We start from the raw sequence: 25,408 nt of genomic DNA, 5'->3' as shown, positions 1-25,408 counted from the left end.
TGCTTTGTTCCTTCTCTACTTTTTGTATTAACATTTGTAGGCAGGTATACAAAAACAATTCATTATGTAGCTTGTACAGCAGTTTTCTTGTTTTCTTTCCTGTTGTACTTTTACACTTCCACATACATTCTCCAACTACATTTTTAAAGACACTGGTCCTATTACGGAGTAGTTGGAATTTAATTGTATGCTCTTTCTTTCATTGAAGTTAAAATCACATTAAGAAACATAATGGGCTCCACAAGCAGCAATTGAATAGAATAATAACAGGCTGTTAACACAGTTGTTAATTAGCGTTTGCTGATCCATGCCAATCTACATGGAACAGCTGGGAGCCCATATATTAGAAGAACAATTAGGGGCAATTATTGTACTTTTCATTATTCACAGAAGACAATTTAAGTAAATGTAATTTTGAAAGTTCTAAGTTGCAGCTTTAGTGCATGTGATATGACCATGACTTGGTCACTTACATGGCATCATGTCCACATTGACACTCCGATTTCATTCACACTTGTCTTATTTGGTCGTAAATTGCGGCCATTTTATTCCTTTTGTGGAACTTTTGTCCTGGTTTAGTCCTAATTTTGATGTGGTAAATGTGCAAGTGTATAATATTTAATTGAATAACTCTTGTCTGATTGTCAGACAGAATACTTTGTAAATTTAATGAACACTTTCTATATTGTAATGAAATAAAATCAAAATAAATACTTAAAATAACTGATTTGATTCAATCAGCTCTGGCATGATTCATTTGACTCAGGATGTTGTTTGTATCTAATGTCTCCAGAGTCATCTGTGAAGTGTAAATGGTATTTTCACTACTCTCGGTTACAAATCACATTTTAACGCTGCCTTTATGCGTCTACAGAATGTATATGTGAACATCAATCGTATCATGTCTGTGGGAAACCGGCTGCTGGAGTCGGGCCACTATGCGTCGCAGCAGATCCAGCAGATCTCAAGTCAGCTGGAGCAGGAGTGGAAGGCCTTTGCTGCAGCTCTGGACGAACGCAGCACTCTGTTAGAAATGTCCGCTAGCTTCCACCAGAAGGCTGACCAGGTAACGTAGGCTAAATATACTTGTCAGATACCTGGGATTCATTTTAATCACAATTTGACAATGACTAAACATAGTTTATTCATCTTCTGTGCAGTATATGAGTAAAGTTGAGCCCTGGTGTAAAGCATGTGGTGAGGGGGATCTACCCTCTGAACTCCAGGACCTAGAAGACACAATCCACCATCATCAGGGCCTATACGAACACATTACCACTGCATACTCTGAGGTCGGTCCATCAAGCATTTCCCAAATATATTATAATGCTCGATTTGGAAAAATGACTTTAAATGAATCCACCATTGCACATAATTAGGTTGATTTAAGACACATAACTTTACTTGTAGGTGAGTCAGGATGGCAAGTCTCTTTTGGACAAACTGCAGCGACCGTTGACCCCGGGAAGTGCCGATTCGTTGATGTCTTCTGCAAACTACTCCAAAGCAGTGCACCATGTCCTGGACATCATTCACGAGGTTCTACATCACCAGAGACAGCTGGAAAATATATGGCAACATCGCAAAGTTCGTCTGCACCAGCGGCTGCAACTCTGTGTGTTCCAGCAAGATGTACAACAAGTGAGTTTCATAATGTAATATATGCAAGACGGCCAAAACATTATAAAGTATTGCTGATGTTAATTCACCTATGCACCTCATCAAGTATTTTGTCAGGTTTTTAAGGTTGTTTTTACCTACAATTAGGGTTGCTCGATTATGGAAAATAAATAATAACCAAGATTATATTGGTCATAATTGAAATCAAGATTATTTGAAAATTGTGATACAAATAGAGTTATGTAGAAATGCACATCCAAAAACCTCTTAAACCTGTGTTCTCGGTCCTTTACTTTAATCAAAGTTAGAACATGAGAAATAAAATCCGCACAGCAGTTAGTTAGGCCCGAGCGCCACAAGCTGGCGAGAGGCCTATTAATCTCGTAAGGCCGTGCGAAGCACGGCTGCGAAAGTGCGCACGCAGTGCGCACGAAATCGAGCGCGAAGCGCTCGCCCACTTCCAAACACTCACTAACGCACTCCTTCACTCATGCACGCCCCGTGCATACTAATTAGTAGTAGGAAAATGGAACATTACCGTTGTAAACGGGCGAAGCCCGTGCAAAAGTGCGCACTAAACGAGCACTTTACATTGAGATGACGACCGCGAAGCGGTCGTCATCCCCATATAAAGCACTCATTTGCGCTAAGTAGCTCACGAATACGTTCCCCATCTCTTGCATGTTCCGTGCATATAAGCATGTAATGCAAAAATTGAACATTATTACTGTATAGAGGGCCAAAAACACAAAGTGGGCGGAGCCCACTCAAAATTAACGAAAGTACCCGTCAGTGACCAGGGACCCACACCATGAGGTAGGAAAGCGCGAGCGCTTTCCGAAAATGTATAGTTTATGATATTTGAAAAATGGGAAACATTGTTTTCGCATCGGAATATTATTAGGCCCGAGCCCCAGCAGGGCGGAGGGCCTATTGCTCCCGCAACGCTGCCTTCGGCAGCGTTGCAACTGTCTGACCAAACATGCGGGCGCAGCCCGCATGTTTGGTACCCCGTCGCCCCTGGCAAGTACAGTGAACTAGCCCATGCCGAAGGCATGGATCATGCATACTTACTCCTGCTATGACAGAAATAGTCAACAATTAGTGAATGGGCGTAGCCCATTCACTAATTGTTGACAACAGCAGCGCGAAGCGCTGCATTCCTCCAAAAACCCTCCTGGCATCGTCCCGTACGCGAGAATCCATGCCGCAGGCATGGGCCATGCTTGTATCTGCTCAAATTAATGGAAGTCTATGGGGAGTGGGCGGGGCATCCCGACGGAATAGGGAGTGACAAGCGCGTAAGCGCTCGTAATGATGATTCCACCCCATGGCGGCATCGGGAAGGCTTAGAGCTTTCAAACGATGTATAATTTGTTGTTATAGTGGAAACGGCTATATTGTTTTTGCTAAAAATATTATTATTTTTATTTTTCTTGTTCTTCTGCTTTTTGATCTCTAATTTGACCCCCTGAACATGCTCAAAAACTCACCAAACTTTGCCCAAAATTCAGAATCGGCGAAAAATTTGATTTTTTTCTGGGCCATTTTCTTTTTCGTAAAAAAATGGCGCGACAGCGCCACCGACAAAAGTCAAAATACATTGCGCCTATGGGAGACGCCCCGAGGTCAACTTTGGCGTAAAGCTACGAAATTCGGGACACGCATTCCTCTCGTGAGGACGAACAAAAAAAATCATTGTGGCCACGCCCCCAGACTTACCCTATGGCCGCCATCTTCCTTTGAAAATGAAAATACGCTGTGTTAGTCATTTTGTTCGCGTCAAACTTTGACGAACTCCTCCTAGGGCGTTTTGCCCACCGACTTCAAAATCGGCGTACGTCCTCTGGACAAGTGGGGCATCTAAAGTTATTCAATTTTTTGAGATACCTTTAACGGTCTGTGTGCGGCGCAGCCGCAAAGTTGGACAACTTATTTTGGAATATTGCAGATCTAAAAATTGCTCCCATTTGATCAAAACCAGTCCGATTAGGACCAAATTTGAATCAGTTGTTAAACTTTCTAGTTTGGACCAGTTTAGGCTGACAAAATTGAAATGGCCGCGATAGCGCCCCCTACAGAGTGACCTTTAAATTAACATTGAAGGTCAAAAATTAGTTTTACCAAAATTGTCTAAACTTTACCCAAAATTCTATTTTGCCGTCCCGATCACAAAAGCCAATCACAAAAATGCCTAAATTTTTACGGCGTAGTCGTAGCGATGACAGAAACCTCCCATGTTATCCCTATGGGAAAACCGCAAAATCTCTCAAATTACCACATTTTTATGTTTTACACTTCAACGAACTCCTCCTAGTGCGTTTTGCCCACCAACCTCAAAATCGGTGTACGTCCTCTAGACAAGTGGTGCATCTAAAGTTATCCAAATTTTAAGGATAACTTTTACGGTCTCTGTGCGACGGAGCCGCAAACGTTTCCCAGAATTCTGACTATTTGGCCTTCAGAGTGGCCTATAAACAATAGAGTTTTTCCAAATGACATGACATTTTGCACTAAATTCTAATTTGCCATCCTGATCATACAAGTATGAGAGCCAAAGTCATATTTTGTACGGCGTAACCGTAGCGTTGACAGAAACATCCCATGTTATCCTTATGGGAAAATCGTAGAATCGCTCAAATCACCACATTTTTACACTTCACACTTTAACAAACTCCTCCTAGGGCGATTGTCCGATCAAGCTCATATTTGGGGAAAATCATCTACACAAGCGGGGCATCAAAACTTATCCATATTTTGATTCTAAGTGCTACGGTCTCTGTGTGGCGGACCCGCAAATATATGTCAGAAATGGGAAAACAGCGAAATCTCCAAAATGACCACATTTTCACGCTTCACACTTTCACCAACTCCTCCTAGGCCGATTGCCCGATCAAGCTCATATTTGGGGAAATCATCTACACAAATGGGGCATCAAAAGTTATCCATATTTTGATTTTAAGTGCTACGGTCTCTGTGCCGTGGAGCTGCAAATATACTGTCACAAATGGGAAAAACGCCAAATCCTTGAAATGTTCACATTTATGCTTCACACTTTAATGAACTCCTCTGTGGGCAATAGCTCGATCAAGCTCATATTTGGGAAAAATAATCTACACAAGCGGAGCATCAAAAGTTATCCATATTTTTATTCCAAGTGTCACGGTCTCTGTGCGCTGGAGCTGCACATTTGACCGACATTTGTGTTCATTTGCACTGGTTAAGCACAGCATTGTACATGTCCAATGTGTCGCTGTCTTAGTTCTTAGACAATTACGTTAGCGCCATCTCTGTAAAATGCAGAGAGCAGAGTCGGAAGGCCGGCGGCCCGCGAGGGCCGTTGGATGCCGCTTGCGGCTTTAATTCTTTCTTCTTTCTTCTTCTCGGGACCAACCCCCCTATTTTTCACCCAGTGAACATTGACGAAAAGTCACAAAAATGTTCACACCTCTAAAAATCGTGCCTCTCTACATTCTGGCTATTTCCCTTTTCTAAAATAAAAAAAATTGGCGCGTCAGCGCCCCCAAATGTACCAAAAATGCATTGAGAGATGGGAAATGACCCAAAAAAAATCTGACCGTAGAATCATGAAATTTGGCGCCGAGGTAGATGGTGACAAGAGAAGTAAAAAATATTATTACGGCAACGCCGTCCGCCCAACCAAATGTCGGCCATATTGCTTCAAAAATGGCTAAACATGACTTCGGAGTTTTTCCAAACGTCGTACTTTTACGAACTCCTCCCAGGGCGTTGGCCCTAAAAAGCTGAAATTTGGTGAAAATGCTACTGAGGAGTGGGACATCAAAAGTTATCCAAATTACATTGATACCTGTCACGGTCTCTGTGCGGCGAAGCCGCAAACTGTAGCTAGAATTTCAGAAATCTCCCATATTTAAAATTTCTGCCGTTTGCGCAGATAAAGTCCGAATTGCGTCAAATTAGAATCAGTTGTTAAACTCTTTGCCCTAAACCTACTTGAAGTGAAATAAATTCATTTGGCGCCACAGCGCCCCCTACAGATTTTATATGGAGGTTAAATGTTTAGTTTTGCGAAATTATATGAAATTTGACACACAACTCAATTTTGGCATCCCCATCAAAAAAGTCAATGAGACCCATGTCATAATTGTTATGGCGTTGCCGTAACGATGACCGAAACCTTCCATGTTATTCCAATGGGGAAATCGCCAGAACATGTTTACACTTTAGACTTTCACAAACTCCTCCCAGGGCGTTAGACATATTAACCTGAAATTTGGTGAGACTCATCTTCAGGACCATCAAAAGTTATCCACATTTTCATTCAAAGAGTCACGGTGTCTGTGCGGCAAAGCCGCACATTTTGCCAAGAATTCAAAATAAAATAGCTTTTTGATGGTAAAACAAAGGGGAGAAGATGTGACAGCGTCACAGATTCAGCAGTAGGCGTAATAAAAGGACAATTGGGGCGCGTTAGCGCCCCCTCCTCTTGCGGCGTGGCGGCGGTGTGGCGGCGGCGTGGCGAGGGCCGATCATTGCCGCTTGCGGCTATATTTATATTTTATATTCTAACAAGTGGTGCGAATAATACATAACCTGTGGCGGAAGAAGAGACTCATTGGCATTTCTTTGGAATGTTTGGTGATTGTTTTGTGGCCATATACTTCACAATACAATAGTTTTTAGTTTTTTCTTCATTTGCACCAATGGATTGGAATCATGATTGAAATCTGATTAATTGGCACAGCCATACAATATTCCCCAGACATCAACGAGTATTTCTTATTAAAGAGCTTGTGATGCAGTATTTATGATCCAATACAAAAAGCTCCACTTCCTCCTGTGTTTCGGGTGTAAGTGTCTTGGTGACGAATGGCAGAACTCTGAGATCAAAACCTCTGTATTCTCTAACAGCATTTTGTCTTCAATTCTCTGCATCCAGCTCCCCTCTCCCATTCCTCTTCTTCTATGTTGTGGTTCTTTTTGCCCCTCCTGTTCCCATCTCACTCTCTTTCACCACCCTTTTCTCTTGGTAGTGGTTTCCATAGTGACGCAATTTACTGCCACATAAAGTACCGGGGGACACTGTGCAGCACATGCTTGTCCCACCAAAATATGATCAAAGTGACCTTGATAATGAACTCTGGATTATTCTATAGACACTACGAATGTGCCCTATTAATATGTAATTTAGACAAGTGGAATAATTCACAACTGAATATATAACATTTGCAATTATTATTTGTTTGTTCATTTGTTTGTTTGTTTGTTGCTCTGTAAATCTGTGTGTCAGTGCTTTGGTGTGTGACAATGGTGAAGTTCAGATGGAGCAAAGATGTTTGTAAAAAGCTGCTGTGGATGAGAAGGGAATTATAAGTAAGGGATGACATCTGTAAATTATTAAACTCTAAAAGGAACTCTAGCTCCCACTACTGGTGAAAGAAAGCACTGCGTCTACAATAAATCTGCGGAACAGCCTGTATTTAGGCTGCAAGTGCAACCTACTAATTTTGTCTGTTTGTGTGTTTGCAAAGGTGTTGGACTGGATTGAAAACCACGGAGAGGCTTTTCTCAGTAAACACACAGGGGTTGGAAAATCTTTGCACCGAGCCAGAGCGCTGCAAAAAAGACATGAAGACTTTGAAGAAGTAGCTCAGGTATGTTGTTGAATACAGTTAATCTAGTTAAAATGTAACAAGAAACAAGCTGAACTGCATGATAAACCTGTCTTACAGAACACTTACACAAATGCAGACAAGTTGCTGGAGGCGGCAGAGCAACTGGCGCAGACCGGAGAGTGTGACCCAGAGGAGATCTACCAGGCGGCCCATCAGCTCGAGGACCGCATCCAGGACTTTGTGAGGCGTGTGGAGCAGAGGAAGGTCCTGCTGGACATGTCTGTGGCCTTCCATACGCACGTCAAAGAGGTGAGACTCATCCAGGGGGAACTATGATACTGAGGCTGGACTTAGAGCGAATGAGGTGGAGTCCGTAAAATAGGGCTTTTAGATTGTAAAAAGAAAATCATGAGCTTAAAGGCGGTATGGACGATTTTTTCGGGGATTTGAGAACGTAGGCGGAAGTGCACATGCGCACTCCCCCGTGTGGACTGATACAACACACACGTGCGTTTGTTTATTAGCGCAATGGAGCGCATCGCATCGCTCGTCTCCCGTAGATTTCTGTCCACTTCTGCGTCAGCTCGAACTGTCTTTCTCCGTCTTCATTTTGCCCCGTACACTGAGGGAACTATATTATGATAGATCCATGCGCTTAGGCACGCGGAAACGTGGGGACGAGCCTGACGCGGCTGCAGGTGAGCGGTAGGTGCGTTTTATGATTGATACGTGGCAGGACAAATGATTTATCCACGCCACGAGGAAATATGATAAAAAATTTGCTGAAAAAAATCGTCCATACCATCTTTAATTATTTGGATCATTGTTGAACTCATTTGAAAAAAAAATAAAAAATTATGTACTTAATAAAATAAAGTAGTGGCAAGTAGAGGCACGAGGCTGTTCTAACACAGGAGAAGTGTATTTGCCATCAGTACTAGACCTGGAGAAATGAACCAAAGCTACACAATGCATTGTGCAGTCTAGTCCAGTCCACTCTGGCTTCCATTTTAGGGAGAATATACCTCTGATGACATGAGCCAGGATAACAAGAACTCAGCCGTCACTTCATTATTTTAAGTCATGTTTTGTGATTCATGTTTAATGCCATTGTAAAAAATAATGATGATAGTAAACTACTATTGTAGCCACAGCTGCCCTGGGGTAGACTGTCAACTACTAGACACACCGTACTCGTACAACAACAGTATGCACTCGAGCCACTGCTGCCCCACTGTCAATTACACAAGTGGCTTTGGTCCCACGTTTAGGAGCAGATTGAGCATAATTAATTGGAGCCATTCTTGTAATCATGATTAAACCTTGAGGAACCGATCATAAATGAGTTAATCTTTCACCAATAACCTTACTTTTCTTACGTTTGTGCTTTTGGGTACGCTTTCTTAAAGGCTTACCAGATCTTGCTCGCTGTGATCTTGTATGTCCACTTTATAGATGTCCCATAGTGTCATATGGTGGATTTATGTACTACAGTAAATGATACAGCCATGATTACCTCTTTACCGACAAGGCGCTGGGCTCTACTCACGCTTGTTACATAGACTCACATCAAGTCAAAGAGGAGGTGCTATTAATGAAGCTCGTCTTTAATGTCCATATGGTCTAATCTCCTTGATCCCATCTGTTCACTGGGGTCAGTGTAGTTGTCACTGCAGCCAAGTGTGTTGGTCAGTGCCATGTGTAAAAGTGAACTCCTGCTGGGGGCATAATCTTCTTGAAAGCTAACTAGTCCAAGCTTTCTGAGTAGCAAGTGACTTTAATCATTTCACTTTTTAGCATTTATTTCAGTTATGGTTCCAAATATGGCTGTCACAATATATAAATTGTTTGTGTATTTTCAGAATAACCACAATTATTGACACTGTGGGCAAAAAAAAGTGAAATTCTTAGTTTTATTTCATTAGATTATTGTAGTCTGTGGCCAGCTTCATGATATTAAACTGTCTGAATGGCAAATGAAAGCTAATGTGACATAAACAGCAAATAAAAAAGCACTTAGGTTGACTTTTTGGAGTGTACCGTAGATTGGATAGACATTTCTACATTTTGCCAACTCACAATTATTTTTATTTGATTATTACGATTATAATGTGAAATGATGGAATAATCTTGACATCCCCAGTTTAAAATCAAGCAGTATTCAAGCAGAAACAGATCCTGCGTGTGTTGGTGTGAGACATGCTTTAAGATGCAGGCTCTGTAGGGCTCTAGTCTTCTCTGCCAAGTCGTCCAGATGGTTAATCCGTTACAAAGATGCCCATTCACATCTTTGGAGCAGCACTGGTTGGCTTTCGTCTGTGTGGCACCTGTGGCACCAGATTCGACCCTTTATACGCACGGATGGAGCTGTTTTGAATCTGAAGTGTTATGTTCATGTTTTAGTTGTGGACCTGGTTGGAGGAGCTTCAGAAGGAGCTGTTAGACGATGTGTACGCCGAGTCAGTGGAGGCCGTGCAAGACCTGATCAAACGCTTCGGGCAGCAGCAGCAGACCACTCTCCAGGCCACTGTCAATGTCATCAAAGAGGGAGAGGACCTCATACAACAGCTCAGGTTGGTTTACTTTATTACATTTGGTCATAGTAAGATATCCAAAGTGACATTATTAACCCTGTTTGATACGAATCTCCAGAGACTCTGCCATCTCGAGCAACAAGACGCCACACAACAGCTCCATGGCTCACATTGAGAGTGTGCTGCAGCAGCTGGATGAGGCCCAGGGACAGATGGAGGAGCTGTTCCAGGAAAGAAAAATCAAACTTGAGCTCTTCTTACAACTCCGCATCTTTGAACGGGATGCCATTGATGTAAGTAGTAAAGGCGAACAAGAGCCTGGCTAGTCTTCGTTGCTCAATATCGTTGCAGAACATTGTTATACTTTTATTCAATGCTGTAGCATGCAGTGACTTTTATGGATGGGCAAGCAGACTTGGGGTGTAAATCAATATTTAGTGAATACAATTTGCACACAAAAGGGGAAAAAAAACATTCAAAAAGGGAGTTTCGAATGTGAAGGGCGAGCGTCATCCTACTGAGCTAAACTCAGAATGGAGTAAAAAGTCTCACTTCACCGATCAATTAATTACACATTAACACGTTCTATGTTGTTAAATGACTGTTTGACCTGTATTTCTAACTAACGTCTAATCACTGGGAACATGAACAGAACTACAAACAAAGACTTGTCTCTAAAATATCGTTTTTTAAGTCAGTTTGTTGAAACTTTGCGCTGCTGTTGCTTCATTTCACCTCTGAACATGCTCAGTTAGGCACAAACTGCAAACATTCCCACACAGGTTTATTCAGCACTCTTTAAGCTTGTGCTGTCCCCAGAGCGCAAGCACTGACCCCTAAAAGAAGCTGCTGTCCACGCTGGTTGTAAAAGCTCACGTTAGAGAGAGGAGCATGAACCATGCTTCCTGCGCAGTACTGCCCAGCGGCCTGTAGTGGCCACTAAAAGCCAAGCTTCAGCAGCAGAAGTGAGGGGAAAACAAGCTTATTTGGATATATTTTGGAACAATTTCCATATAGCTGTGACACATGGTCATTTTAGATATTATTGGTCAATCACTGCTTGCCTTGATTGCTCTGACCACTCGCATTAGAGTAAATACAGTTTTTCTCCATCCGAATAAGATCTGTAAAATTGGCTGCACGAAATGTAATTCTTTATTCACCATATTCCTTTTTTTGCTATTTTATTTTTCATTAGAACATAGAACAACAAAAAAACACAAAGAACAAGCTGGACCAGGAAGAACATAAGGCAAGTAAAGGAATAAAAGTAGAAAATAAGGGAGGGGCATCTATTGAACAAAAAAAAAAAGTCCATTGCCTTGTTAATTTCCATTCCATATTTTTGTGCAATACGACCCAAAACACATGGTAATGGTTTGACTCTTGGCAACCACAGTTTCTCCAACATTCAGCCCCTCCCTGTGAATAATGAACTTTGATACTTGGTCCTCCATTGTGATGTGCTACATTTTCCCTCTCCTCATCCGTCAAAACTATATTACCCTATTCTTCCTATTTGATTTTAATATACGATAATTGTTGTTACTTTGTTTTATTTCTTAATTATAATATATTTTTTCTATAAAAGTCCTGTTTCTCCAGGCCAAAGAATTCCTTCAACATACAATTAGTTTTTTTTTTGTTTTTTTTTACAATCTGATAAAAAAAAAACTCTTATGCCTTTTGTTATCCATATCTTGAATCTCATGCCGATACTGTTTGGCTTAAAACTTTGGTCATATGTCAACCAGTTTAAAATTTTAACACCTTTATTTAATTTGTATTTAATCAACCCAGGGATTCTTAACTTCCTCCAAATGCCTTTTGTCATCTGCCAGTAAAGCCTGTGCAGGAAGAACATTACATTCATTTACATTTGTGCGCCGGGTCACACGATCAAATAAAGTAACTCTTCAAGCAAGGAAGGCCCCAACCTCCTTTTTATTTTATGTAGGTGTGGGGTCCTGAACCGGATTTGGGGTTCTTTACCATGCCATATAAATCTTGAGATTGTTTTATTCCACTCATCAAACGACCGGTCGGGGATGGAAATTGGCAGTGTCTGGAACAAATAGAGAAATCTGGGCAAAACATACATTTTAATAGTTTAGATTCTTTGTTCAGAAGCCCCCTATGATGACAACACAATCAAGGCAGTTCACGTCGCCCGGATCGGCGTCACCGGGGCCCCATCCTGGAGCCAGGCCTGGGATGGGTGCTCCATGGCGAGCGCCTGGTGGCCGGGTCTTACCCCACGGGGCCCGGCCGGGCACAGCCCGAAAGAGCGACGTGGGGCCGCCCTCCCGTGGGCCCACCACCCGCAGGAGGATCCATAAGGGGCCGGTGCAGAGAGATCTGGGCGGCAGTCGACGGCAGGGGCCTCGGCGACCAGATCTCCAGACACAGAGACTAGCTCTGGGGACATAGAATGTCACCTCGCTGGGGGGGAAGTGCGGGAGGTTGAGCGATACCGACTAGATATAGTCGGCCTCACCTCCACGCACAGTTTGGGCTCTGGAACCCATCTCCTCGAGAGGGGCTGGACGCTCCACTTCTCTGGTGTTGCCCGCGGGGAGAGGCGGCGGGCTGGTGTGGGCTTGCTGATAGCCCCTCAGCTCAGCCGCCACGTGTTGGAGTTTACCCCAGTGAACGAGAGGGTCGCGTCTCTCCGCCTTCGGGTGGGGGACAGGTCTCTCACTGTTGTGGCGGCCTACGGGCCGAACAGCAGTGCAGAGTACCCGGCCTTCTTAGAGTCCTTGGGAGGGGTACTGGACAGTGCACCGACCGGGGACTCCGTTGTTCTACTGGGGGACTTCAACGCCCACGTGGGCAATGACAGTGACACCTGGAGAGGGGTGATCGGGAAGAACGGCTTCCCCGATCTGAACCCGAGCGGTGTTCAGTTATTGGACTTCTGTGCTAGCCACGGATTGTCCATAACGAACACCATGTTCAAGCACAAGGGTGTCCATCAGTGCACATGGCACCAGGACACCCTAGGCCGGAGGTCAATGATCGACTTTGTTGTCGTGTCATCAGACCTCCGGCCGCGTGTCTTGGACACTCGGGTGAAGAGAGGGGCAGAGTTGTCAACCGATCACCACCTGGTGGTGAGTTGGATCCGCTGGCGGAGGAGGAAGCCGGACAGACTTGGCAGACCCAAGCGCATTGTGAGGGTCTGTTGGGAACGTCTACTGGAGCCCTCTGTCAGTAGGGTATTCAACTCGCACCTCCGGGAGAGCTTCTCCCATGTCCCGGGGGAGGCTGGGGACATTGAGTCCGAGTGGACCATGTTCTCCGCCTCCATTGTTGATGCGGCTGCTCGGAGCTGTGGTCGCAAGGTCTCCGGTGCCTGTCGTGGCGGCGGCGTGAGGAGCTCGGCCACACGGGGGGAGCTCGGAGTAGAGCCGCTGCTCCTCCACGTCGAGAGGAGCCAGCTGAGGTGGCTCGGGCATCTGTTCCGGATGCCTCCTGGGCGCCTCCCTCGGAAGGTGTTTCAGGCATGTCCCACCGGGAAGAGGCCCCGGGGAAGACCCAGGACACGCTGGAGAGACTATGTCTCTCGGCTGGCCTGGGAACGCCTCGGGATCCCCCCGGAGGAGTTAGAGGAAGTGTCTGGGGAGAAGGAAGTCTGGGAGTCCCTGCTCAGACTGCTGCCCCCGCGACCCGGCCCCGGATAAAGCGGCAGAAGATGGATGGATGGATAGATTCTTTGGCGTAGACTCAAATATGGAATAAGAATCAATGTTTGAAGGTCTTTCTTGATAGAGGAAAAAAGGGACGTATAGTTTTTCTCTAAAATCATTGACAAATCCTAATGGAGAACCACAGCTACATAATTGAGGGTTAATTAAATGGATAGGTCTTTCTAAAGGTCAAAGTGAGTCGCCAATAAGATACAATTTCATGTTTTGTATGTTTAGTTTGTATGAGATATTAGGCCAATATTATCACTTTAAGTATGGAAATCTCTGGTTTGGACAGAAACAATAGAACGTCGTCTGCTTAGCATGTAATTTTAGGATCCTTCTCATGAATTTTAACACCATGGATTGTTTCTGATTGTCTAATATATTAAGCCAGTCGTTCCAAGTACAAAGCAAACATTCTCCTTGTTCCACCCCGCCCATTTTTGCCTCTTTTTGCCACAGATTGGCACGTCCGTTGTTTTGGCACTTCAAGTTGAGAAGGAACTCCCTCGCTAAAACATGCTCTAAAGTAGATTGATTTGTGTAAAATGTTTGATGTTCATGTTCACCAACAAATCAACATTGCACCGATTCCCTGGGCGGCCTGAAAACGACTTTGTGTCTGTGTAGAACTTATTTGATTTTGAGATCGACAGCCCTTGGTTAACTAAAGAATCTAACAAACAAGCGGACAACGGATAGCGGCGCTCAGGGCAACTTTAACTGTGAGAGGGAATACTTTCTCACAGCTATGCTATAATATAACAACTGCAGTAACACATTCTATTTTGTCATTATAGCTGTAAAAACTATATTATGTGGGAAATATTTAAATTAAAATAATTACAATATTTTTAAAAGATCTCACGATGTAACTTGTAACTTACTACAGTATGTATTGGGATGTCACAATTTACAATTTACATTTATTGTAAAATGACTCCTCAATTTACGATTATTTATGTTGCATTGTCAAATAGATGTTCAATCCTCTAGTATGTGACTGTATGATATAAAACCATCTGTATGAAAAAGTAATGTTCATGTTTACTTTTTTTTATTTAAAATTACTTACTTTTGCTTCTACAATTCTCATGATTATGATTATTTTCTATTAGGTCTTATGATTGTATTGTGATCTGAATAATTATGATTATTGATTAACTGAATAATCTTTAGGTTTCACATTTCCCACCGACTGAACTAAGATGTACATTCAGGAAACAAAAAGACACTTTTGTAATTGTGAAAGTATAAAATACAAATGTATTAAGATAAAAAATATCTGTGTGTTTTCATCTCATCTTGAGACATACTTGGAGTAATGGCCTGTGTGCTAATATTGTGTGGCTGCTTACACGCCTCCTCTGTCTGCTTTGTTAAGTATAAAATTCAGGGATAAGTCTCGTATAAGCTCTACAAGTTCAGTCAGGTAATTCTTTAGTGCCTCATGTTCAATAGCCACATTCACAGGTTTAATATGACACAGTGCTGGGATATGAAGGCGGGCAGAGGCCAGCGTCTCCTCCTCTCTCCACTCCCTCTGACTTAATGGGCCTGTTTGAGGTGAGCTCCTAGGTTAGTGTTTTTTTTTTGCCTTGAAAATATGGTTGTTTTTGGTTTTGGGCTCTGTTAGGATCTTGGAGATGGTATTTTTGCACTCAGATGGTATTTTACTGAACTGTAAAAGGAGAGGAAAGCAGAGCGTGTGTGAGTGCTTGGTAAGTTCATCTTTTGTTTTAGATCTATTGTATGATTAGAAACATGCTTTTGCATCCAGCCCCACGGTAAAACTGTGGGCTTTAAATAGACGGTCTCTATGGGTGGATTCATTTGAAGCAATAATTGTAAATCGTGGGACTTAAAGACACTCACTCAAACAAAATGAAATCAACTGCTTAAAGTAAGTGCTGTATGTGTTTTCATGTAATCATTTATGCGAAGATGTGTGTTAGAAAATTTTAGAAATTTTCTTTCTCGGAAGACTGCAAAGACCAGTCTGTAGATCATTTTGTTCCATACATAACACTGCATTGTAGAAGATCATTATTTAAATGAGCTTTCTTTTACTTTGTTAAAGCAAATTCATTCTTATCCAGCAAGCTCAGCGTCAACATTATTCATAATGTTTTGTGAGACTCAAGAAACAGCTGGGGCACATTCTAATATTCCTTCAGTTGGATGTTTTCAACTTTACATTTTCCTTTCTCTCTCTTGTGCATCTCAATTACTGACATGTGTTTATTTAAGCGTATGGTAAGAGTACACTTTTAAAACTGGCACATTCTTTGCATTAGTTTCTAAAGTTACAGAGAAGCTGTAAGTCAGAGAGACAGATATGGGTCAAAACATGTGCCATTCATGTTAGAATTGATTCACTTTTATCTCATTTAAGCTGAAATGTTCTCTTTTTGAAACATGGGTTATTTTTTACATCAAAGAAATGGTAGATTCAGGCAGCATTGACCCAGTGCAGTGGCCGGTGCCAGGATCAAGGTGCCCCAGTATCATGATTCAGCGTGCGTGGGCAGTCTGACACAAGCACTGACATCTCGGTACATCTGCTTTGGCCACCGTGCATCACTGCTGTAATATGTCACCTGTTATTATAGTAGTCAAGTAAATGTATCTGGTTACACACATTAAACTGTCAAACTTGGTAATGGAGCTTGCTGTTGAATGATTCAGATTTTTAGCCCTCTTTCAGTGTCTTGTAAATCCTTCAATTTGGCTTTAGATAACGTGATACTGCACCTCATAGGTTATACAGTTGACATTTGATAAGCGATGATATTTTTTTCTCTCCAGATCATCTCAGATTTGGAGTCATGGAACGAGGAGCTGTCCCAGCAGATGAGTGACTTTGACACAGAGGACTTGACATTAGCGGAGCAGAGACTACAGCACCATGCAGACAAGGCACTCACCATGAACAACCTCACCTTCGACGTCATCCACCAGGGCCAGGAGCTGCTGCAGTATGTCACTGAGGTCCAGGCATCAGGTCTGTAGAAACTTATGATATACAGTGTTGGATGTGCAATGTCAAGTAGTATAGAGATAGTTCTAAATGTGGCAAAGCTCTAATTCACAATGCAGTGTATGTTGTGTAGCTTTATAAAGTGATCACGCAATAGAAATGCAAGAGGCGCCGTTCTTGTCGGCCACATGGCGTTATTTATTTACTTTCTCTGTAAAAGCAATCTGTGTAGTTTGGTGCATAGCCTGTACCAATGAAATATTACCCTGATGTCCTGTCTCGTTTATTTGCATGATCATTTGTGTATACCTTTATGAAAAACACATCAGGATTTAGTCGGCTTTTGTGTCTGTGTGCAGGTGTGGAGCTGTTGTGCGACAGGGATGTGGACATGGCCACTCGAGTGCAGGATCTTCTGGAGTTCCTACATGAGAAGCAGCAGGAGCTGGATGTGGCTGCAGAGCAGCACAGAAGGCACCTGGAGCAATGTGTCCAGCTCAGGCATTTGCAGGCTGAGGTCAAACAGGTAACTACACAAATAATCTCTTTAAAATGTGTCCTGATTAATGGCTGTTTGGGACAGGGCATGATTCTGTACAAAAGACTAAATGAGAATGCTACAATAGGCTCTGTTTCTACACGACCACGTCGAGATGACTCACCAGTGTCAACAATTCTCTCTGATTCTTTGTTTGTGTGTGTCCTGGCTTTTGCTTCTAACCTTGGGCAATCGACAAACATATGCAAACGTAATCCTTACTATCCTTTTTTTTATATCTTTTAACAAATTAATGAATTCATTTCTATGAAGTTATTTTATGAGGTACAAAACATGTACCGCTGCTAATGTTGAAACACAATGTTTATTCTTAGGTAAAAACTACAATTACGATGCACTTTTTATAGCTCATAGTTGAACCATTCACATGTTCTCAAGTGATTGTATTCATTGACTATGAGAGGATACATTAATGTCAAACGGCAATGAGCAGCACTTGTCCCTTTTGTTGAATAGCCTTATGTCATAACAGCAGGGAGAGCTCCACTTACATTCAGCTCCACTTTAATATCAGTGCCTCGGGTGCAGTGGAAACACTGACTCTTTCCAGGTTGAAAGAATCAGACGTATGTTGTATCATCATTTTTATTGCAGAGATTCAGTGGCATTACAGCCTGGCACCCACACAGTAGGTGTGTCTGCTGAGTCAGACAAACACTGTTGTGTTCTGGGGACTTTGTATAAAGAAAATAATAGATTCAAATGGTGTTTTATTTATAATCTAGGTCCTTGGTTGGATCCGTAATGGCGAATCGATGCTCAACGCTGGCCTCATTACTGCGAGTTCATTACAAGAAGCCGAGCAGCTGCAGAAGGAGCATGAACAATTCCAACATGCCATAGAGGTACCATGGTTCAAATATTTCTTTACTTTTTGTGTGTGTTTTGTTCTCGGTTTAGTGCATTCTTGACATCTGAAAGGGCATGTAACAAATTCAAATACATATTTTCTTTTTTATCGCCCTCATTTTGGCAGCAGTCCTTTCTCTTCTCAGCTCCTTTCACTTCACTTTTGCTATTCACCATTTTGCCCCCCTGAAAGTCCTCTCATGTCTTTACAGATGAGATAGAATTATGAATATCTAATGTCGCCACCTCATTCCTTCTTCCCTCTAAGCTTTTTTCTTCATTTTCTTCTCTTCTGTGTCACTGACATTGCCGAGTGCATTCTCTTTGAACTTGGTCTGGCTCCTTTTTATGCAGGCATGTATGTGACCTACTTTTGGTCTCAACACTGAACAAAAAAACTATCTCGGGTTGGTATTTTTTGGGAGTTGAATACTGATGTGCACGGCATGGCAGTCCGATGATAAATGTGTTTGTCTGTGCTGGAGGTGCATACAGATTATTACTTTTTGTAACTTGTCTTTCTTTTTTATCTACAAGTCTGTCTAGTTTGTTACAGCAATGACAAACTTCAGGTTTTATCACTCGACTGCTACTATTCATAACTCTTTGTCCAATGACTCTAATGCTAATGTCTCCTTAGTCATTGCATTTTCTCTATCAGCTCTCAACTGCATGAATCTTCAATTAAGTATTTACATTTTTATCTCGTTCCAGAAAACCCATCAAAGTGCTCTGCAGGTTCAGCAAAAGGCTGAAGCTCTTCTACAAGCAAACCACTATGACATGGACATGATCAGAGACTGCGCTGAAAAGGTAATACATCTGATTCTGTCGACAAAACTACAGCATTAGGCAGTGAATGTGATGGCTCTTTCAAGGTTCTAACACATAAATGTGTTGGTCTGTGTCCAGGTGGCAGATCACTGGCAGCAACTGATGCTGAAAATGGAGGATCGACTCAAGCTGGTCAATGCCTCAGTAGCCTTTTACAAGACCTCAGAGCAGGTATATATACTAAATAAATGATGTTCAATTACTTTTTAGATATAGGAGTAATACCAATAAATTGGTAGTAATAAAATGTTGTTTGTCCCAGGTGTGCAGTGTACTGGAAAGTCTGGAGCAGGAGTACAAAAGAGAAGAGGACTGGTGTGGAGGAGCTGATAAACTGGGGCCTAACAGTGAAACTGACCATGTTATACCAATGATCAGTAAACATCTAGAGCAAAAGGAGGCGTTCCTTAAGGTGAGGAGTCTATTTCAGAAAGGCATTCAAGCCAAAATCATATATAACAGTAGAACATCTGGTCTTGTTTTGTTGACTGCTCTATCATATGGGAGTTAACATCCCATTTATCTTACCTTTGACTCTTTGCAGGCCTGTACTTTAGCCAGGCGCAATGCAGACGTATTCCTGAAGTACCTCCACAGAAACAGTGTGAATATGCCTGGGATGCTGTCTCACGTTAAGGCTCCAGAGACTCAGGTTAAAAGTAAGTAAGATTCAGTAATTACAGAAAACGTCTTTGCTTGACCTGGATCTTGCGCATTAAACCGTAATAAAACACATTTTTACACTAAATGGATTTTGCCTCCTTTTTTCAGATATCCTGAATGAGCTGCTGCAAAGAGAAAACAGAGTGCTTCATTTCTGGACCATGAGAAAAAGGCGGTTGGACCAGTGCCAGCAGTATGTGGTATTTGAACGCAGTGCCAAACAGGTACATGGAGTTTTATGTGAACTGCCTTATGGTTATTGGCTGACACGCACTACATTCTAAAAGACATTGCCTTTACAACACATTTCACTGAAATCTTCTAAATATTATCGTAAGTCATGTTTGAATTAAATCAAAATGAATACTAGCAAGCATAACAAACTGAGTTTGGTGCATTTACTGTAAGGGCTCTTGTTGCCACCTTGTGGTGTGTTCATGCCAGTACAACAATAGTGGAACGCATCTAAATTAAAATGTTATGACATCATAGATTTTTCTGGGACGTTCATTTTTCTGTCATGTTTTACTGCATTTGCTGCCCAGAGGTGAGACTATTATTAAAGTGATACAATAATTATTATTATTTGTCAACTCAAACAGTAACAACCTCTGAGTGATACTATGCACCACAGACATGGAAATGTAACGTACAACTGTAGAAAGGCATAAGACACATATTCATTATTATGGTGCTCTAGACTGACTTCAGCATGAAAAATACTACACTATGCTGATGCTTTCAATTGTTAAAACAAGTATTGTGTGGAAAGTATGCCCAGCTTTTAGTCAGGATGATGAATCAATCAATCAATGAAATTAAATTTATAGAGCATTATTCGTACAAAAGTGCAATTCAAAGTGCTTTACAACGTTAACAACACCTACAAAACACAATGCAGGGTAAGTGACTTGATAGGACTGCATCAAAAGTTCCCATAGCGTGAATGTTGTGACCTGATTTCTTAGGCCCTGGAGTGGATCCATGACACTGGGGAGTTTTACCTGTCCACGCACACCTCGACCGGTTCCAGTATTCACCACACTCAGGAGCTATTGAAGGAGCACGAGGACTTCCAAATCACAGCCAAGGTAAATGGACATGTCAATTTTTTCTTTACCACCATAAAAGTGTGTGAACTGGTTTGTCTTTGTAATGTTAAGCCTGTTTTGTTGTGTGCATTTTTCCCGGTCCAGTGTTTTTCAGTGGGGCCCATCCCGAGGGCACCGTATTGTCTGATTTCCTCTCTGCTGTGTCACTGTTATTGTGTTAGAGAATTGGCTATTGTACCAAACAACACACTCATCCATACCTTTCTCTCCCCCCTCACATCTACCTTTCGCTCTCCTGCCTCTGCCACTCTGTCCATCTATTTTTCTATCTCAAACTTTTATCTATTGACAGCAAACCAAAGAGCGTGTGAAGTTGTTGATCCAGCTGGCTGACGGCTTCTGTGACAAAGGCCACGCCCACGCCCTGGAGATAAAGAAATGGGTGTCCTCAGTGGATAAACGATATAGAGATTTCTCCGTCCGCATGGACAAATACAGAACTTCCCTGGAAACAGCACTTGGCATTTCTTCTGACTCCAACAAGGCTGTGAGTAGTTTTTGCAAACAAAATTGTCAATGACATTTTGTATTAGGTGCATTTATGTTGTAATGGTCTATTGAAGTTTTTTTTTTTAAATTGTGCCTTTGACCTTTGCAACCTTTTCTTTCTAATTTTGTCTGTCTAGAGTAAAGATCTTCAATTGGACATTATTCCTGCTAGTGCACCGGGGTCAGAGATCAAGTTAAGAGATGCTGCTCATGAACTAAATGAAGAAAAAAGGAAGTCTGCTCGAAGGAAGGAGTGAGTGTTGCCTCCTCTAGATTGTTATAAAGTAATAAAACTCTTTAAATGCTGGAATATTAGCTTTGACTGCTGTGACCAACAGAGTAGATCTAATGTCACTTAAGCGATAAATAAGGTGATCCAATGTAATCTATAGCCAACATCAAGTTTAAATTATGTATGAGAAAACTTTGATTTTAAAAATAAATGTAAGACAAATGTGTCCAACAGTTGCAGCTTTACTTTTTTGTTGAAACATCTTCTTTGCTTTAGATTCATCATGGCGGAGCTGATTCAGACCGAAAAGGCCTACGTTAGAGACTTGCGGGAATGCATGGATGTAAGTGAGATATTTGGTCTTAAATGTTCAATTGCGTTGTTTTCCTGCCTTAGTCATTAGCCATCAGTTCGAAGTTGGTAGAAATGACCTCCCCAGCCATTGAATTTAGTTCAAACGCGTGTCATTATATTTGTTTAGACCTACCTGTGGGAGATGACCAGTGGTGTGGAGGAGATCCCTGCTGGCATCGTCAACAAAGAACACATCATCTTTGGCAACATGCAAGATCTCTTTGAGTTTCATCACAAGTGAGTAAAGCAGATTTTATTCCTTTTTTTGTTTTTTTGTTACTTCACCATGGGTTTTTGTGTGCAGTATTTTCCTTAAGGAGCTGGAGAAGTATGAGCAGCTTCCAGAGGATGTTGGACATTGTTTTGTGACTTGGGTAAGAATCTAAATCATTTCTATTAAACATTAACAAAGGAAAAAAAGCTAATATTTGTTTCTCTGTGTTACATGAAAAACATGAATATTTGTTCCACGCAGGCTGATAAGTTCCAGATGTATGTGAACTATTGCAAGAACAAGCCAGATTCCACTCAGCTTATCCTGGAACATGCAGGACCCTACTTCGACGTAAGTAAACCAAAAAAGAACATTTGTCTTGTTGCTGTGGCCCATAACCAATATTTTCCAATATCTATATTAAGGTATTAGGCTCGCAAATGTATGTTATAGTAAACTTCTCAAATTAACTTTTCACTAATAAAATAATAACAAAATGTATTTATATGGGATACAAAATGATTAGTTGCATTGTAACACGTAACGCTGATGCACTAAGGACAAACTGGGAATGACACATGACACAGACTGGGCTGTGTAGAAAAGATATTGAGTTTTTGGATTGTTACCATTATCTGGGAAATCCATCCTAAAACACTATTTCTGATATTGGACTCCATATATTGCCCATCCCTAAAATAGAAAAAAAGAGAGAAAACTGGTCTGGTGTAAAATGTAAAACTGTATTCTCAATTTCCAGGAAATACAACAAAGGCATCGTCTGGCTAATTCCATCTCTTCATACCTCATAAAACCTGTTCAAAGAATTACAAAGTATCAGCTACTCCTCAAGGTATGAAATATTAGTGAGATTTCAAATTCAACTGCCAAAATGCTTTGCTCTTGAACTCAAACCTGACGTCAATGCCTGTAGGAGCTGCTGACCTGTTGTGAAGAGGGTAAAGGTGAAATCAAGGATGGTCTCGAAGTCATGCTAAGTGTTCCTAAGAGAGCCAATGATGCCATGCACCTCTCCATGCTGGAAGGTAATACTATTTCATTATTTACCAACTTTACTGTTTGCATTGATCTACAGCCTCTTTAATTTAACACTGCCATTTCTCCGGCTCTGTCTTTCCCCAGGGTTTGATGGCAACATTGACTCCCAGGGAGAGCTGATCCTCCAAGACTCGTTCCAGGTCTGGGATCCCAAGACCCTGATTCGAAAGGGCCGTGACCGACACCTTTTCCTGTTTGAAATGTCTTTAGTGTTTAGCAAAGAGGTCAAAGACTCCAATGGGCGCGGCAAGTATCTCTACAAGAGCAAGCTTTTTGTGAGTAAAATGTGTATTTTAGCTTGGCAATAAAATGAAAATATGTATTATTATTATTATTAATGTTTGTTCATTTCTTTGACAGACCTCAGAGCTGGGAGTGACGGAGCATGTGGAGGGAGATGCCTGTAAATTTGCCTTGTGGATTGGCAGGACTCCGACATCTGACAACAAGATTGTCCTCAAGGTAATATCATTTTCTACATCTAATGAACAAATTACGGACATAAAAAAGGTGATGTAGATGGCATTTAACAGTCCACTCACTTAACACACTTGCATATTCTAAAATTGTCAATGACCATTTTGTTTCTCAGCACATTTACAACATCAGCAGTGCTTCACATACAAATGCTCAGAATCAGAATAAGCTTTATTGTCATTGTCAGTGAAAAAAGACATACTTGGACTGTGCTTTGGTGGTTGGATGCAAACAGATGTCCGTGTGTAGTAATAAAATATACAAAAGATATGAAAATTTAGGCATGCAAATTAGAAAAATCAGAATCAGAAAAAAGCTTTACTGCCATTGTAAGTGAACACTGGGAATGTGCTTCGGTGTTATGGTGCAACATAAAACAATTGGAATTCATTACATTTAAAATAAATAAATAGAAATATACAGTATGGACAGAACAACTACCAGTGTAAAATAGATGAGTGTCAAAGTAAAGTATACAAAATCGACTAAAACAAAATACCAAATACACAGCTAATACACACATACATTTTCCACTATTCCAAGTTTCGTAAAAAGTGTCTCGTAAATGCAATTAAATAGAGAAGATTCCTTGCCCCAGTATACAGTCCTCTTTTCACAGCTTCCGCCAAGTTCTTCGCACATAAACCAGAGTGACTCCATATCGTCCACCCACCGCTCAGTCCTACATCTCATCTCTGTTCAGCCAAGAAAGTTCACTCCATGAAAGAGGCGGTGTGTTACTTGGCGCTAGATCTTTACTCATCAGGCTGCAGCATTAGCTTAACGCTTGATTGGTCATATTCCATACTTAAATAACCACACCAACAGTGAGTCAATACAAGCTGTTTTGCTACAATAATTATGCATAAAATTGCTAAATTATCATACTGTAAATAAAGAAAAAGGAACTGCAAAATGAATTATTTTCCTCAACATTTGATGGACGTCTGTGTCTTTATCTGTTGCTAATTGAGGAAGAAAGGAACAGCCGATGATACGAGGGGTAATGCAAACTATATTTACAAATCAGAGCGTGCATTCATTAGCGCGGCACTTTGCAAACGCTTTTGTCATTTTTATTATGCAAATGCAGCTGTTTGTCTCAAGTGCTCATTCATAGATCAAAGCGCTCTTCTGTGGCCTGGTTTGGGGTCATAAAATCATTAGTCTGAATTAATTGAGAAGCTTTTATTTTATCGGGGGACCATCTGTGTTAAAGTATATTACAAAATCATGTGTTGTGTTTTAGGCTTCGAGTTTGGAGAACAAACAGGACTGGATCAAACACATCCGGGAGGTCATCCAAGAACGAACGGTCCACCTGCGAGGGGCACTGAAGGAGCCCATTCACATCCCCAAAGCCACTGCCACGAAGCTCAAGGGCAGACGGTAGGCAGGCACACACACACACACACACACACACATAGCAAAGGAAGTATTATCATCATCAAATGTCTAATTTAACATTTTTTCTGTAACCGTACTGTCCATTTACAGGGATGGAGAGGAACTGGACAGTCAGGGCGATGCCAGCAGCCAGCCTGATACCATCTCCATAGCCTCACGCACATCCCAGAACACACTGGACAGCGATAAGGTAAAACATTTAGTACACTTCGACACTGCGTTCATCAAAAACACCTTTCAATAATATCACAGGATGTAGCCAACTCTGATTGATCAGTGCATATTGAATCAAATGTACAGCCTTTCTGTCATGACACAATCATCTCAGCTGTAAACTATGTTGGTGCAAGTATCTCTCCACTTCCTGTTGAACTATCTGATTGTTTTGAGAGGAAGAGGCGTCTGACAGAGCTTTAAACAGTGTTTGTGTGTGAGTTTGTTTATGTGTGTTATATTTGTTGGAGAGGAAAAGAGAATCTCTGTGGAATTGGGGACATTCGGCTGTGGATCTATCTGGTATTATCATAGCGCGACAGAAGGCCTGTCCTCCTACGCTCAGCATGAGCCACTGAAAGCACACCAGCAAAAAAAGATAGAGGCATTTCTATAGATTTACTGTACTAATTTTAAACTGAGTGGACCTAAAAGGGCTTGTTACCTGGACTGGATGCCTTTTATGTAAATGGAATGTATATGTCTCTCCATTATGGGAGCGTGTGATCATAACGAACACACT

General features: G+C 41.7%; 1 protein-coding gene across 3 annotated transcripts in view; it reads left to right on the top strand.

The window, feature by feature from the left end:
* The window catches only part of triob (trio Rho guanine nucleotide exchange factor b), a 77,031-nt gene that overhangs the window by 31,515 nt on the left and 20,108 nt on the right, over window positions 1-25,408 (top strand). For all 3 annotated transcript variants that reach the window (XM_072460856.1, XM_072460857.1, XM_072460858.1), the window contains 28 exons: window positions 875-1,066; window positions 1,161-1,292; window positions 1,411-1,641; window positions 7,134-7,256; window positions 7,335-7,526; window positions 9,621-9,790; window positions 9,870-10,044; window positions 16,252-16,447; window positions 16,783-16,949; window positions 17,708-17,827; window positions 18,546-18,644; window positions 18,744-18,836; window positions 18,928-19,077; window positions 19,210-19,324; window positions 19,437-19,552; window positions 20,297-20,419; window positions 20,733-20,927; window positions 21,067-21,182; window positions 21,438-21,504; window positions 21,643-21,752; window positions 21,820-21,889; window positions 21,991-22,080; window positions 22,490-22,582; window positions 22,664-22,775; window positions 22,873-23,063; window positions 23,149-23,250; window positions 24,515-24,654; window positions 24,763-24,862. In XM_072460856.1, coding sequence (XP_072316957.1) covers window positions 875-1,066; window positions 1,161-1,292; window positions 1,411-1,641; window positions 7,134-7,256; window positions 7,335-7,526; window positions 9,621-9,790; window positions 9,870-10,044; window positions 16,252-16,447; window positions 16,783-16,949; window positions 17,708-17,827; window positions 18,546-18,644; window positions 18,744-18,836; window positions 18,928-19,077; window positions 19,210-19,324; window positions 19,437-19,552; window positions 20,297-20,419; window positions 20,733-20,927; window positions 21,067-21,182; window positions 21,438-21,504; window positions 21,643-21,752; window positions 21,820-21,889; window positions 21,991-22,080; window positions 22,490-22,582; window positions 22,664-22,775; window positions 22,873-23,063; window positions 23,149-23,250; window positions 24,515-24,654; window positions 24,763-24,862 — 3,780 coding nt within the window. The remainder of the gene's footprint in view (window positions 1-874; window positions 1,067-1,160; window positions 1,293-1,410; window positions 1,642-7,133; window positions 7,257-7,334; window positions 7,527-9,620; window positions 9,791-9,869; window positions 10,045-16,251; window positions 16,448-16,782; window positions 16,950-17,707; window positions 17,828-18,545; window positions 18,645-18,743; window positions 18,837-18,927; window positions 19,078-19,209; window positions 19,325-19,436; window positions 19,553-20,296; window positions 20,420-20,732; window positions 20,928-21,066; window positions 21,183-21,437; window positions 21,505-21,642; window positions 21,753-21,819; window positions 21,890-21,990; window positions 22,081-22,489; window positions 22,583-22,663; window positions 22,776-22,872; window positions 23,064-23,148; window positions 23,251-24,514; window positions 24,655-24,762; window positions 24,863-25,408) is intronic.

Source organism: Eucyclogobius newberryi, unplaced genomic scaffold (assembly GCF_026437365.1).
Source record: "Eucyclogobius newberryi isolate DKJ021-1_F unplaced genomic scaffold, fEucNew1.0.hap1 SCAF_3, whole genome shotgun sequence".
NCBI lineage: Eukaryota > Metazoa > Chordata > Actinopteri > Gobiiformes > Gobiidae > Eucyclogobius > Eucyclogobius newberryi.
This window is presented reverse-complemented; position numbering and strand designations above follow the sequence as displayed.